Source organism: Myotis davidii, unplaced genomic scaffold, assembly GCF_000327345.1.
Source record: "Myotis davidii unplaced genomic scaffold, ASM32734v1 scaffold456, whole genome shotgun sequence".
In the NCBI taxonomy this organism is placed as follows: Eukaryota; Metazoa; Chordata; class Mammalia; order Chiroptera; family Vespertilionidae; genus Myotis; species Myotis davidii.
Window position 1 is genome coordinate 386,510 of NW_006287375.1, and position 16,219 is coordinate 402,728.

The 16,219-nt window shown below is 37.5% G+C and overlaps 1 protein-coding gene across 1 annotated transcript in view; it reads left to right on the plus strand.

Annotated features, from left to right (window-relative positions):
* AFF4 (AF4/FMR2 family member 4) overlaps window positions 1-16,219 on the plus strand; it is a 73,589-nt gene that overhangs the window by 24,684 nt on the left and 32,686 nt on the right. Inside the window, 1 exon segment of the mRNA XM_006759141.2 lies at window positions 15,486-15,522. Coding sequence (XP_006759204.1) covers window positions 15,486-15,522 — 37 coding nt within the window.

Genomic DNA, 16,219 nt, shown 5'->3' on the forward strand with positions numbered 1-16,219 from the left:
GGGGTGCCTGGCCAGCCTGGGTGAGGGGATGATGGCTGTTTGCAGCTGGTCACACACCCTTCAGGGTGGGGGTCCCCACTGGGGTGCCTGCAGAGGCTGGCAGAGGCAGGCAGGGAACGTTGGTTTCCTGCATCACTGAAGCAAGCAAGCCTCATGTTCGCTTCAAGCTGCCTGGCTGCTGGCCGCCATCTTGGCTGGCAGTTAATTTGCATATCACCCTGATTAGCCAATGGGAAGGGTAGCGGAGGTATGGCTAATTACCATGTTTCTCTTTTATTAGATAGGATATAGGTGTATACTTATTCTTTAAGTGTCTGTGGGATCTGTAGTGAAGTCCTTTTCCCCCCTGATATTAGTGATTTGTATTTTCTCTCTTTCTGTTTTCTTTGATCATTCTAGCTAGAGGTTTATCAGTTTTATCAATCATTTCCAAGAATCATCTTAGGTTCTCTCAGTTTTCTATTTCTTTTATTTTGCTTTTATGGTGATTCTTTCTACTTATGATGGGTTTTATTTGTTTTTCTTTTAACTTTTTTTAAGAGGACTTTTTTTTGGTAAATCACAGAGGTAAAATAAGTAATTTCTAGAAGAAATGGAGGTAAAAGAAGGGCCCTTGAAGCTTGAGAGTGAGGAAGTTAATGGTAACACGCCTCAGGGAGGGAGAGTGAAGTGGGTAAGAGAGCTCACTGGGTCCTCCTAAAGGTTTTAAGGGTCAAGATTTTATAGGAAGTCCTAAGGCAGTGGTTCTCAACCTTGGCTGCACATTAGAATCACCTGGGAATCTTTTCACAATCCTGATTTCTGGGCCTCATCCCCTGGAAATTGTTTCTTTGTTACTATTGTTGTGGCACCACCCCATAACAAAGAAACAGAATTTCCGGAGGATGAGGCTCAGAAATCAGGATTTTAAAAAGATTCCCAGGTGATTCTAATGTGCAGCCAAGGTTGAGAACCACTGTTCTAAGGGACGATCTTAATAGACTATTAAGCAGCTTTCCAGGTGTGTCCTTACAGGGTTGTGGTCTCCACTGATTGATTGGCCGCCACCAGGTCCAGAGTTAATTATTCAAAGTATCTGGTCCTAACGTCAGCAGTTGCTGGTTTTGTTGCTTATCTGGGCCTTGAGCTGAAATACAACGGTGATGAAACCATCTGAGTCACTGTAAGAACAATCCAAGTAGACACCATTATGTTACGTGCAGAGCGACAGGAACTGTGCAGGGAGCAACAGGAACTGGTGGGGTCAGACCAAACCTGGGTTCAGAAACCTTGGTAATTGAGTTCTGACTAGGAAAGAATTCAGAGCCAAGACCCAAACTGTAAGAGAACATTTATTTGGTAAATTGCAGAGGTAGAAGATGTAATTTCTAGAAGAAATGGGCTTAGGAGACAAATTATGTAGGTAAAGGCAGGGCCCTTGGAGTTTGAGAGTTTGGAAGCTAATGGTAACATGCCTGGGGGGTCGGGGGAAGGGCATGCTCCAGGAGGGAGAGCCACTTCTAGCTTCTTAAGGTGGAAACTTAGATCATAGATTGTAAACATTTCTTGTTTTAAGTATTTAAAACTACCAATTTTCCTTTAAGGTCTGCTTTAGTTGTATCTCACAAATTATGATATATTACGTTTTAATTATTCATTGCAAAATATTTCCTATGTGACTTTTCTGACCCATGGGTTATTCAGAAATATGTGGTTTTATTTTCAAATACTTAAGAATTTTCCAGATGCCATTTTATTCATTGATTTATAATTTATTTACATTCTTTTCAGACAATATATACTGTATAATTTCAGTCCTTTTAAATTTAAATGTTTATGGCCAAGTATATGATCTCTCTTGGTGACTGTTTCATGTGCACTAGATACAATATGGTTATATATATCAGTTAGATAAAGTAATCTATATTTAACTATTGTCTACTCTTTACTGAAAGGAGAGTGTTGACATCTTCACCTGTTTTTGCTGATCTGTTTCCTCTTTCTGTTTTGTCTGTTTTTAGTTCATGTATTTTGCAGCTTTGTCAAGTAGTATGTAACATTTAGAATTGCTGTGTCTTTCTGATGAATTGATCTTTTTCTTACATTATAAGATGTCCCTCTTTATATTTGGTATTAATCCTTGTTTCAAAGTCTATTTTAATATTCATATAGATACTACAGCTTTCTTTTATTCGGTTTCTTGTGTCATTTAATAGCTATGCCTCCTTTTAATTATAAAATTACAGCTTGAGTTTATTAGAAGATTTTGAATATAAGTTCATAGTTATAGTTAATTCCTACTTTTTCTTTTTTGAGGATAACAGTTTTATTGAGATACAGTATACATGCCATTCAGTTCAGCCATTTAAATATATTTTTATTGATTTCAAAGAGGAAGGGAGAGGGAGAGAGAGAAACATCAATGATGGGAATCATTGATCGCCTGCCTCCTGCACGCATCCCTGCTGGGGATCAAGCCTGCAATCTGGGCATGTGCCCTAACCGGGAATCAAAAAGTGACCTCCTGGTTCATAGGTCGACACTCAACCACTGAGCCACTGCAGGAGGGCAGATCATCCATTTAAAATGTCCTATTTACTGTTTTTTAGTATATTCAGAGTTGTGCAACCATCAAGACAATTATTTCAGAACATTTTCATCACCCCAAAAAGAAACCCTACTAAAGGGAGTTAGCAGTTACCCTTCTATAGCCTCCAACCATTCTTCATCCCCCAACCCTAGGCAACCACTAATCTTAAATTATAGTTCTATAGATTCATCTATTCTGGGTATTTTATGTAAATGAAATAATACAATATATAGACTTGTGACTGGATCTTTAACCTAGCATGATATTTTCAAGAATGAAGTATAGCATGTGTCAGTACTTCATTCTTTTTATGGCTGAGTATATTTTATTGTATGGATATATCATATTTTGTTTAACTATTCGATTGACATTTGGGTTGTTTTCAGTTTTTTGCTATTAAGGCAAATACTGCTGTAAATATTTTTGTAGACATATGTTTTTAATTCCCTTGTTTATATACCCGGGAGTAGAAATGCAAGGTCATATGGTAACTCTGTGTTTAATATATGAGGAACTTTCTGATATTTTTCCTAAGTGGCTGGTCCATTTTACATAACCCACCAGCAGTTGATGAGAGTTTGAATTTCTCCACATCCTGGCCAGCTAGCTTGTTACTTTCTTTTTCATTATAGCTATTTTAGTAGGTGCGAATGGATATGTCACTGTGGTATTGATATTTATTTCTCTGATGGTTAATGATGCTGAGAATATTTTCATGGCCTTATTGCCCTTTGTATATCTTATTTGGAGATGTATCCAGATATTTTGCTGATTTTTAAATTGGGTTATCTTTTTATTATTAAGTTGTAGGAGTTCTTTATATACATATTTATTTATTTAATTTTTTTCTTTTTATATTTTAGAGTCAGTCCCTTATCATACATATGATTTGCAAAGTTTTTCTCCCATGCTTTGGAATATTTTTACTTTCTTTTCTCCTTTTTTTTTTTTTTTTCTTTTTTCTTTTTTTTTTTTTTTTTTTTTTACTTTCTTGATGGTATTCTTTAAAGCACAAAAACTTTTAATTTTGATGAAGTCCAATTTATCAATTTTTTGTTTGTGTTTTTGGTGTCAGAGCTAAGAAACCATTGTATGATCCAAGGTAACAAATATTTACACATATTTTCTTCTAAGAGTTTTATAGTTTTAAATCTTACATTTAGGTCTTCGATCCATTTTGAGTTAGTTTTTGTGTTTAGTGTCAGGGATCCAACTTCATTCTTTTACATGGGCATGTCCAATTGTCTCTCCACCATTTGTTGAAAACACTATTCTTTCCCCATTGAATTATCTTTACACCCTTGTGGATAATCAGTTGACCATAATGTGTTTTTGTGGACTCTCAATTTTGTTTCATTGATCTGTTTGTCTATCTTTATGCCAATACTGTTGTCTTGATTACTACATCTTTGTAGTAAGTTTGAAATCAGAAAATGTGAGCCTTCCAGAACTGTTTTGTGTGATCGCTCTATGGTTTACCATAGCACAATTACTATCCAGTACCCTAGGCTGCATGGCCACAGTACCCACAGTTACTTTTCAGTAATGCGTCATTTCACATATAGCCTAATGCCTTATAACAGTATAACTTGAATTTCCTCCTTTTATTACCTGTGCTCTTATCATACATGCTACTTAATTATATGTCATAAACCTCACAATACATTATTTCCTATATTTAAAAAAATATTTTTATTTTCCTTTATTTTTCAATTGTAGTTTACATTCAGTATTATTTTATACTAGGGGTCTGGTGCACGAAATTCATGCACGGGCGAAGGAGAGGATCCCTCAGCCCGACCTGCACCCTCTCCAATCTGGGAGCCCTCTGGGGATGTCCTACTGACGGCTTAGGCCTGCTTTCTGTGGTTCTCTGCTCTCTGCGGACCTGCCTGCTTGATGCCACCACAGGCCCTGGTGTCTGCTCTTTGTGGGGGCCCTGCAGGGAACTGCTTTGCCCCTTGCTGCCACAGCCAGGGGCAGGCAGGGTCCTGCTGTCAGCTTGCTCACTGCCAGGGACTGCTTACCCCTTGCTGCCATGGCCAGAGGCAAGCAGGGCCCTGTTGTCTGCTCACTCACTGCAGGGGACGTTCCTGTCCCACCCCCAGCTGTTCAGCGCCTGCGCACATAGGCCCGGAGTGGCAGGGGTTGTTCTGGGACCCTGGGCGCTCCGGGCCTATACGCGGGCCTACAGGCTCAGAGCAGCCTGGGTCCCGAGGATGCCTGTTCCCGGGACCCAGGCCACTTGGCGCTGGCATGCACGCAAGCGGCCACCCTGCCCTCGGCCACTCGGCGCCTGCATATGCAGATTAACCCGCCATCTTTGTTGGGTTAATTTACATACTCACTACTGATTGGCTGTGGGGCGTTGCAAAGGTATGGTTGGTTTGCATCTTTTTTATTAGTGTAGATTAGTTTTAGATGTACTGCATAGTGGTTAGACAATCATACACTTTACAAAGTGATCTCTTGGCATTTCATATACCCATCTACATAGTTATTACACTATTATTGACTATATTCCCTATGCTGTACTTGACTACCATATTGCACCCACTGACTACCATATTGTACTTCAATGTCTTTCAATGTATTTGTCTTTCAATGTCTGACTTATTTCACTTAGCATAATGCTCTCTGGGTCCGGTCCATCCATGCTCTCACAAATGCTAAGATTTCATTCTTTCATATGCCCGAGTAATATTCCATTGTTATATATGTACCACAGCTTTTATATCCACTTGTCTATTGATGGGCACTTGGGTTGCTTTCATATCTTGGCTGTAAATAAAACTGTAATGAACATAGGGGTACTTGTACTCTTTCCAGTTAGTGTTTTGGTTTCTTCAGATATATACCCAGAATGGAATTGCTGGATCATAAGACAGTCCCATTTAAAAAAATTTTTAGGACCTACATACTGTTTTTCATAGTGGCTGTGCAGATCTGCATTCCCACCAACAGTGCATGATGTTTCCCTTTTCTCCACATTTTTGCCAACACTTGTTCTTTGTTGAATTATTAATTCCTGGTCAGGGCACATGCTCAGGTTCCGGCTTGATCCCCAGTAGGGGGCATGTAGGAAGCTGCCGATAGATGATTCTCTGTCATGGATGTTTCTGTCTATCCCTCTCCCTCCCTCTCTCTGAAAATCAATAAAAACTTATTTTTTAAAAAGAATGAATTTTGGAGTCTGGTGAATGTTTTGTTGACTCTATTGATATAAAAGGATTTTCCCATTTTTTAAAATATTTAATTTCAGAGAGGAAGGAAGAGGGAGAGAGAAATAGAAACATCGATGATGAGAGAAAATCATTGATTGGCTGCCTCCTGCACGCTCCCCCTGGGGATCAAGCCCTTGCCCTGGAATCGAACCTGTGACCCTTTAGTCCGCAGGTCGACGCTCTATCCACTAAGCCAAACCAGCTAGGGCAGGAGTTTCCCATTTTTGATCTGTAACGTGAGCTACCTCAGTTATTTAAAATTTTTAAATCAATATTACATTTCTGGTTAAAAAACTTCACTCTGCCTTACGTAGTTTTGAATTTGATTTTCAAAAACTTTTTTTTAAAAGAATTTTTATATCTGTATTCCTGAGGGATATTCGTCTGTGATTTGTTTTAGTTATATCTGTGTCTGGTTTTGGTATCAGTAATTCTGATGTCATAGAGTGAGTTGGGACATAACTTTCTCCTCAATTTTCTGGAATAGTTTGTATAAAATTGATATTACTTCTTCCTTGACCATTTATTAAAATTCACCAGTGAAACCCTTTGACTGTTAAGCTTTCTTTGTAGGACAGTTTTTAAGTAAAAATTACATTTATTTGATAGATGTAGAGCTAGTCATGTTACCTACTTCTCCTTGAATGTGCTTTGGTAGTTTGTGTCTTTCAAGGAATTTGTCCATTTTATCTACTGATTGTCAAAGACATCAAATTTATTGGTGTAGGTTTTTATAATATTCCCTTATACTTTTTATATTTCTTATTCTGGTTATTGGTAATTTATCTCTTCTCTCTTTTTCCTCTGTTTAGGGATTTGTCAGTTTTATAGATCTTTAAAAACTTTTGTTGTTTTTTATCTCGCATTGTTTTCCTCTTTTATTGCATTGATTTCCACTCTGATATTTATCACCTTTTTGTTTTGTTTTCTTTTGGTTCAGTGTGCTGTATAAAAAAAAATTCTTAAAGCAGAAACTAATGTCATTGATTTGAGATCTTTCTCACTTTCTAATATATGCTTTTAGTGTTATAATTTTCTTCCTAAATAATGTTTTATCTGCAACTCACAGGGTTTAGTATGTGTTGTGTTATTTCTGGCATGTGAGGTATTCCAAGAGTTTAGGTCTTCTCAATATGGAAAAGTTGATAGAATTGCTCACATTCATTTGCTATTAGCTGTGGCATATTGCAATTTTAAGTGTGGCTTGGTTAAGATTATTTACAAATTACATTAACTGGTCTTAATTCAACAATCTTCACTAATGCACTCATGGCTTAAAAAATAACTACAGTGAAACTACTGAATGAAAATAACAATGAAATGCATTTCTGAGCAAACAAGAAAATGGCAGCGTTTTTATTTTCTTTCTCCTACTATGAACTCTTTATCTGCCATGGTACAAAGCAGAAACAAGTATGCCATAAACAGACCTACATTATCAATATGAATATGCATTTATATCTCTAATCTTGCTTTTTGTGTATAATGTACTTACAAAATTGTAATGAAATTATGCAAGCATCACAATTTATACTCAGTGATATTTTGAGTTATGTGATAATTCAGTTCTGTTCTTATACATCAAAGTTTAGTAAAATTTTATTAAAATCTCTTTTGAGGTTACCCCCAATGTTCTATACCAGCAGTTCTCAAACTGTGGGTCGCGACCCCTTTGGAGGTCGAATGACCCTTTCACAGGGGTCGCCTAAAGACCGTCGGAAAACGCATATATAATTACATATTATTTACAGTAGCAAAATTACAGTTATAAAGTAGCAACGAAAATAATTTTATGGTTGGGGGTCACCACAACATGAGGAACTGTATTAAAGGGTGGCGGCATTAGGAAGGTTGAGAACCACTGTCTATACCTTTGTCCAAAAATTTGGTCTTTCTGCTTCTGTGAAAATGACTGAAATCATGTTCAGAGAGAAAACAGAACATACTAAAATGCATTTCTTTGTCAGGAAATTATTGAAACAAGCTTAATAAGCAGAGCTGAGCCCTAACCGGTTTGGTTCAGTGGATAGATCAGCAGCCTGCAGACTGAAAGGCCCTAGGTTCGATTCTGGTCAAAGCCATGTACCTTGGTTGCGGGCACATCCCCAGTGGGGAGGTGTGCCGGAGGCAGCTGATCGATGTTTCTCTCTCATTGATGTTTCTAACTCTCTATCCCTCTCCCTTCCTCTCTGTAAAAAATAAATAAAATATATTTTTAAAAAAAGAGCTGAAGCTTCAGGACACATATATTGAAATAAATTATGCAGTGTACAGTTAGCTATAATGGATGGCAATACAGGTGCTTATGTTAGTCTCTTTATGATATTTGTTAGATTCTTTTCAGTTATAAAATATTTGAAGAGCCAGGTACTATTTTGTGCACCACTCAAGGAAAGATAAAACAGAAAAATAGCCCGGCCAGCATGGCTTAGAGATTTAGCATCCACCTATGAATGGCATATGTTCGGGTTGCAGGATTGATCACCAGTAGGGGCCATGCAAGTGGCAGCTGGTCAGTGATTTTTCTCTCATTAATGTTTCTATCTCTCTCCTCCCTTCCCCTCTGAAATCAAATATATATATATTTAGAAAAACAAATCCTAAAGTATAATTTCTTTTCCTTCCCACTCCTGTCTCCTTTTTTCATGAAGAATCTATGTGACACTTGTGAATATTTTTTAGAAGAGGAAGAAGTTCACTGGTTATTTTTTACCCTATTTATCTCACTTAAAAATGAGTTAACACCTCTCTCTCTTTTTCTCTCCCCCTCTCCCTACCTTCCCTGCCTCCCCCTTCTACCCCCCTTTCTCTTCTTTCCCTCACACACAAGTCCCATATATGCTAAATCTTTTCATAACATTTTTAAAATATAATAAACCCTCTTGCCCTTTCAGGGTAGAGATGATGTTTTAACAATGAATGTCATTACTATATATTTTTTATTGTTGACAGAAACTATTATGACTTCATATGTGCAAACTTTCAAGACTTGGAAACATAATTTTCTAATTTCAGTGGATTTTGAACCTATTTGCTAAAAATATTAAAATGGAATCTTTTTATTTCCTCTAAAAATATTTGTATCAGTGAACATTGGTAATCTAGCTTAATTTCAATAGAAACTTTTGCAAAATTAAAGTATAGGATTGAAATTTGGTATCATGACTTAGTAAGTGTAGCAATTAGTTTATTTTACTTTGGCAATTCTTTTATTTGTGTACAGTGTCTTTGCAATATCCAATGAAGCCAAACATCAAAATAAGCCATTTAAAAATGTTTATTAAAGTTACATTGATTAATAAAATTACATAGGTTTCTGTGCCAGGCCAGCATAGCCAAAGGTTTGGTGAGCCTGAGGGGCGGCGGTGAAGGATGTAGAAAAGACAGACAAAGGGAATAAGCTGGGTCTGGTGGATCTTCCGGTGCCTGGCTGAGGCCACAGAGAGAGATCCAGACAGCAAGCTGAGCCCTTTTTTTATAGCCGGACGTAAACAAGGTAGTGGTCACCATAGTTTTAATGTTCTTGTGAGTTTCACTTGTTTTTGCAGCACTTGCTACATCTCCCTCAGCCCATTAGCTACCCAGATAAGATCTAGGGAGTGTCATAAGATCAAGCCTAATTATGCTAAGAGGGCTGTGCCCTCTAAGCCGGGACTTGTTTGTGGCTTTGCCAACAGGTCAGTCCGAGGCTGAACCCTATAGCCGCTTCCTACAGGTGTCAAGTGTGGGTTTCTATAATACATTATTGTATTGTGTGTTCAACACCCAAAATCAGGTCTCCTTCCATCAATCACCATTTATCCACCTTTTATCCTCTTTTACCTATCTACCTACCTCCACCCCTCAATAAGCCAATGTTAGTGTTACACCTTTGAAGTACTATTTTGTGTGTGTAGGAAAAGTATTATTGCCATTAATAAGTATAATTTTAAAGTTAATCTAAAATATTATTTATTCTTTTTTTCTGAGCCCTTTAAAATTTCAACATTTAGTTATATATATCAAAATTAATAATAAAATATACAGTTGATCCTTACATGAGGATTTTTTTTCAATCTGCCTATTAAGTGGATGCTTGTACTTCAAACCCATGTTATTCAAGGATCAACTGTACATATTTTGGATATAAAAATAGGGAAATTTCTTAGTGATGGGGAGTGCATGAACAAAAAAGCTTGAATACCAATTTAAGTTGTAATCATCTACTTGGACCACTGGAGTAATCTCCTAATATCATTACTTCATTCTAGTTTTTCCAAAGCTATTCTCCACTTCTTAATAGCAAGACTGATCTTCACAGCATGCATTTGTCATTGTATTTGTCATTGTATAATTCTTCTGCTTATTAGAAAATGCACACACAAATCTTTAATATGATCTGTAACATCTACAAGCTATATAATCCAGCTTCTCGGGTCTTGAGCCTCATTTCTCACCACTCTCCCTTCTGGACTAATAATGTGTTTGTATTTGCCCTTCCTTATGCTTTCATAATTTCTAATTTACCTATATTTTCATGAGTAGTTGCAAAGATAGTCATTGACATTATTTAGATGGGTGTTAAGCTCCATGAGGACAAGGCCCTTGTTTGTTTTTGCTTATCATTCTATTTTTCCAGTACTTAGATGTGAGTGAATGTCATGCCAGAGAGTTTGTGTTTTATCCATTAGAGCAGGGGTGGGGAACATCCTGCCTGCAGACCATATAAGGCCCACGAAATCATTTGGTCTGGACCTGCCAAGGCATTAGGGGTGAGTTAATTAAATGTTTGACCAAATATAGCAGGCTAATTTTTAAGTTGATAATTTTGTATGGCTTGCAGATGATGTTATAAATATCCAAATGGCCCTTGGCAAAGAATAGATTCCTCACCTTTGCATTAGAGGCTCTATGAAAAATAGGAGAGCCTTGCTGAGTGGCTCGGGTGGAACCTCATCCCTATGTGCCAGGGTTGCGAGTTCTATCCCTGGTCAGGGCATGTGCAGGAATCCACCAGTAAATGCATGAATGGGTGGAGCAACAGATTTTCCCTCCCTCCTCTCCGTCCCTCAAATCAATTTTTAAAAAAAGGAAAAATAGGAGAGTAATGATGTCACATACTAAGACTTGAACTTGAGAAAGGTTAGGTAGAGGCTGTAGTTGACTGAAGAAGAAAAGAAGAAAGACTGGAGTCAGGTAGATGCATTAGGTAGCCATTGTAGATGAGGACCTGAATGAAATCTTTGCATGGAGAGGAGATAGTGTTACACTTAGTAGATGTTTTAAAGATAGAATCCAGTAGCACTTGGTGACTGACTAGCTATTGTGGGACGTGAGGGAAAGGAGTCAGAAATTACTTAAAAGCTTGGGCTATTAATTTTTAGACCACTTAGGTAAATTAGCAGTTCAAGGGAATGGAGGATTCTTTTCATTTTTTAAAATGTATATTTTTATTGATTTCAGAGAGGAAGTGAGAGGGAGAGATAGAAACATCAATGGTGAGAGAAAATCATTGATCAGCTGCCTCCTGCATGCACCTCTCCAGGGACCAAGCCCACAACCTGGACTTGTGCCCTAACTAGGAATTGAATTGAACCGTGACCTCCTGGTTCATAGGTTAACACTCAACCACTTAGCCACACTGGTTAGACAATTCTTTTCATTTTTGATGCAGTTCACAGGAGTAACCTTCTGGACACTGCTTTATTTATAAGTTTTTATAACTCTATTGAGATATAATTCACATACCATGCAATTCGCCCATTTGAAGTATACAATTAAATGGTTTTGAGTATATTTATAGACAGGTGCTACAACCATCACTACAATTTCAGAACATTTTCATCACCCAAAAAAGAAATTCTCTACTCTTTAGCTATTACCTCCTTTTCTTCTGTCCCCTGCCAGCCCTACACAAGCACTCATCTACTCTACCTCAAGTTTTCCCTTTTCTGGACATTTCATATAAATGGAATTATACCATATGTGGTCTTTTGCACCTGGATTCTTTCACCTAGCAAAATGTTTTCAAGGTTCTTCCAAGTTGGAACTTGTATCAGTACTTCATTCCTTTTTATGGCCAAATAATATTTTATTGTATAATATATATCACGCTTTGTATACATTCATCAGTTGAAGGACATCTGGGTTGTTTCAAGCTTTAGGCTATTATGAATAATGTTTCTGTAAACATTTGGGTACAAGTTTTTGCATGGTCATGTTTTCATTTTGCTTGTTCATATAGTAACTCTATATTTAATCATTTAAGGAACTGCCAGAATGTTTCCCAAAGCAGCTAGCTACACCGTTTTACATTCCCACTAGGCTTTCAATTTCTCCATATCCTTGACAACACTTACCTGTCTTTATTATTCTAGTCATCCTAGTGAGTATGAAGTGGTACCTATCGCATTGTGGGTTTGATTTGTATTTCTCCTGATGAGAAATTATGTCAAACAACATCTTTCCATGTGCTTACTGGCCATCTGTATATCTTTCTTGGGGAAATATATATTTAGATCCTTTGCCCATTTTTCAATTGAGTTGTCCTTTTTTTTTTTTTTTAACATACAATTTCCATTTTATTTTTTCCTAGATAACTTTTCTTTAGTCCTTAAGGGCTTAGCTCAGCCGTGGGCAAACTACGGCCCGTGGGCCGGATTCGGCCCGCTTGAAATGAATAAAACTAAAAAAAAAAAGACCGTACCCTTTTATGTAATGATGTTTACTTTGAATTTATATTAGTTCACACAAACACTCCATCCATGCTTTTGTTCCGGCCCTCCGGTCCAGTTTAAGAACCCATTGTGGCCCTCGAGTCAAAAAGTTTGCCCACCCCTGGCTTAGCTCCATACGTGGGCCTTGGTGGAGGTCGCGGGGCAGCACTCGCAAGTCTGAATTGGGGTGAGGGTGTTTGGTTTTTCTGGGTTTCATGAGACTGATTCCTGATTACCTTGCTGTGAATGGCATAGTTCACACAGTAATGTAGTTTTACATATAGCTTGGGAAGCACATACTAGTTGGCATCAAAGACACTCGCTTTGGAAATGTCCCTAATAGCTATGGCCTCTACTATATTTTGAATGACTAACTTCTTTTAAATTTAATTTTTTAAATATATTTTTATTAGATTTCAGAGAGGAAGAGAGAGAGAGCACATCAGTGATAGAGAATCATTGATCAGCTCCCTCCTGCACACCCACACTGGAGATCAAGCCCACAACTCGGGCATATTCCCTGACTGGGAATCGAACCATGACCTCCTGGTTCATAGGTTGATGCTCAACTGCTGAGTCATCCTGACTGAATGACGAACTTCTTTTTTTTTTTTAATGTATTTTATTGATTTTTTACAGACAGGAAGGGAGAGAGATAGACAGTTAGAAACATCGATGAGATAGAACCATCGATCAGCTGCCTCCTGCACATCTCCCACTGGGGATGTGCCCGCAACCAAGATACATGCCCTTGACCGGAGTCGAACCTGGGACCCCTCAGTCCGCAGGCCGACGCTCTATCCACTGAGCCAAACCAGTTTCGGCAATGACGAACTTCTTAATGGCCTGGTCCTTAGGCATGTATCAGGTGCAGTTAATGCCATGAATAGGCTGCACATGCCTGTGCCCTTTTTTGGCATGACTGTTGTTCCTTCTGTTCTTGGTCATCTTGGAAGTGAGGACACAAGAGAGTTAGATTATTTGTATTTTTACCATTAAGTGGTAAGAGCTCTTTATATATTGTAGATGTCAGTCTCATCAGATAATATGATTTGCAAATATTTTCTCCCCATTCTGTGAGTTGTCTTGTACTTTCTTGATAGTGTATTTTGAAGCACAAAAGTTCTTAATTTTGATGAAGTCTAATTTATCTGGTTTGTGTCTTGTGCTTTTGGTATCATATGTAAGAATTCTTTGCCAAATCTAAAGCCATTAAGATTTGGCACTACATTATCTTCTAAGAGTTTTGTAGTTTTAGCTTTTAAATTTAGATCTTTGATTTAATTTATTTTTTAAAAATATTATCTGAAGTAAGCATCCTACTTCATTCTTTTGTGTATGACCGTTCTGTTGTCCCAGTACCATTTGTTGAAAAGATTCTTCTTTCACTATTAGGTGGTCTTGGTACCCTTCTTGACTATCAGTTGACCACAGATGTAGGTTTATAATTTTTTTTTAATAGCAAAACTATATTTTAGGTTTCATACCGTTTGGATTTTTCTTTTAAATTTTTTAATACATATTTTATTGAGTTTTTACAGAGAGGAAGGGAGAGAGTTCGAAACATCGATGAGCGAGAAACATCGATCAGCTGCCTCCTGCACATCTCCTACTGGGGATGTGCCCGCAACCCAGGTACATGCCCTTGACCAGAATCGAACCTGGGACCTTTCAGTCCGCAGGCCGACGCTCTATCCACTGAGCCAAACCGGTTTCGGCCCGTTTGAATTTTTATTTCACAGATAATTATGTCATTAAAGGATGATTGTGCTTATTTATTTTTTTAAAGATATGTTTTTATTGATTTCAGAGATAGGCAGGGAGGCAGAGAGAGGTATAGAAACATCAATGATGAGAAAGAATCATTGATCAGCTGCCTCCTACACACACCCCTATTGAGGATTGAGCCCACAACCTGTGTGCTCCAACCAGGAATCGAGCTGTGATCTCCTGGTTCATAGGTTGATGTTCAACCACTTAGCCACACCGGCCGGGCAATTGTGCTTATTTTAAATAGGCATTTAGGGATGTTTATGTGATTTCAGCACTATATGGTGTACCCAAGGCTTAATGTAGAAAAATGGATAATTTACACATGTGAGACAACTATTCTGATCGTGAAAGTTGAGTTTGGAAACTCGTGTTTCAATGACAGTGACATTTTGGCTTCCTTTTTACTGGTGCATCCTGAGTACTTGGTACTGTGTGAGTATAGGGCATATAAATAAGTATGTGACAGTTCAAGTTGCTAATTGTAAGATTCTGGAAGCAGAGAGGGGAAGGGAGTAAAATTACATGGTAATACCATGTAGGGTTTTTTAGTCTGTAAAAGTGGTATATTTTGAGATTGTAGAGGTTGTATAGCTATTTTCACCCTAGTATACAGTCTTTGGTATTACCTTTTTAAAAAGAAAAAGAACCGAAGCCGGTTTGGCTCAGTGGATGGAGCGTCGGCCTGCGGACTGAGGGGTCCCAGGTTCAATTCCAGTCGGGGGCATGTACCTGGGTTGCGGGCACATCCCCAGTGGGAGATGTGCAGGAGGCAGCTGATCAATGTTTCTCTCTCATCGATGTTTCTAACTGTCTATCTCTCTCCCTTCCTCTCTGTAAAAAATCAATAAAATATATTTAAAAATAAAAAACTAAAAAATAAATAAAGAAAAAGAAAAAGAAATAAACACTTTCTTAAGATCAAGAATCTTAAATTTAAATCATTTGCTTTTCCAGGTCTCTAAATTAGGATATGGGTATCATGGATGCTGCTGAAAAGAAATGAATGCTAAAGAAACACTATTAGGTTGCTTTCTGTATTAAGCTCTGGGAAAGTTCATTATTGACTACAAAATTGCTGAGGCTGATCAGATGGAATCATTAAATTCTTTTGTGTTTCTGTTATGTATTCTTAGGAACTCAACATACTTTTTCATTGAATTAGCTGGAATTGAATAATTTAATTCATATAATGTTACTATATAATTTATATCCCATTTATTATAGGAGACTCAGCAATCCAACTTTGGCCCTGGAGAACAAAGTGAGTATTTCTTTTACTTTTGGTTTTCTTGTACTTTTCCTTTCTCATGGTACAGCATATATTGCTTTAATAATTTTTTGCATATCTTATCCCAATTTTATCATCTAATGATTAGTAATGGATTCAACTGAATCTTGATATGCTTTAAAAAATGAAGAATTATGGCTCATTGGAGATCAAAACTTTTTATTACTAAGTACTTGAACTACAAAGTTCATGAATTCAATTTGATTGACACCTTATAAAACCAAGAGCCATTCTGTCTTTCCATTTTCTTCATGAAGATACTTGGTTCTATGGTAGCAAAATTCCATAGGGTCACTGTAGCTTATAATGGCTCTTCTCCTATTTGTATTTTCATTTATTCTTTTTGTCTGGGAATAAAGTCTGCGGTCTGCTACACAATCCCCCTCCACCTACTCTTTCTTGGCCTCTCAGAGGAACTTGAGAGGAAGATAGCCTTAGGGCAGGGGTGGGCAACCTTTTTGTGAGTGCCAAAACCAGCAAAATCTCTGACTCAAAATTCTTCTGCGTGCCAACCCTAATTTTTTGAGAACATGTTACGCCTACTTGATATCTCTTAAAGTGTACGTATGTGAAGAACCTTGAAGAAATAATAAAATTCATTCGAGCAACAAAAACACAGTATATGGTGATAAAAAATACATTTATTATTTAATGTATACATGTGCACTGA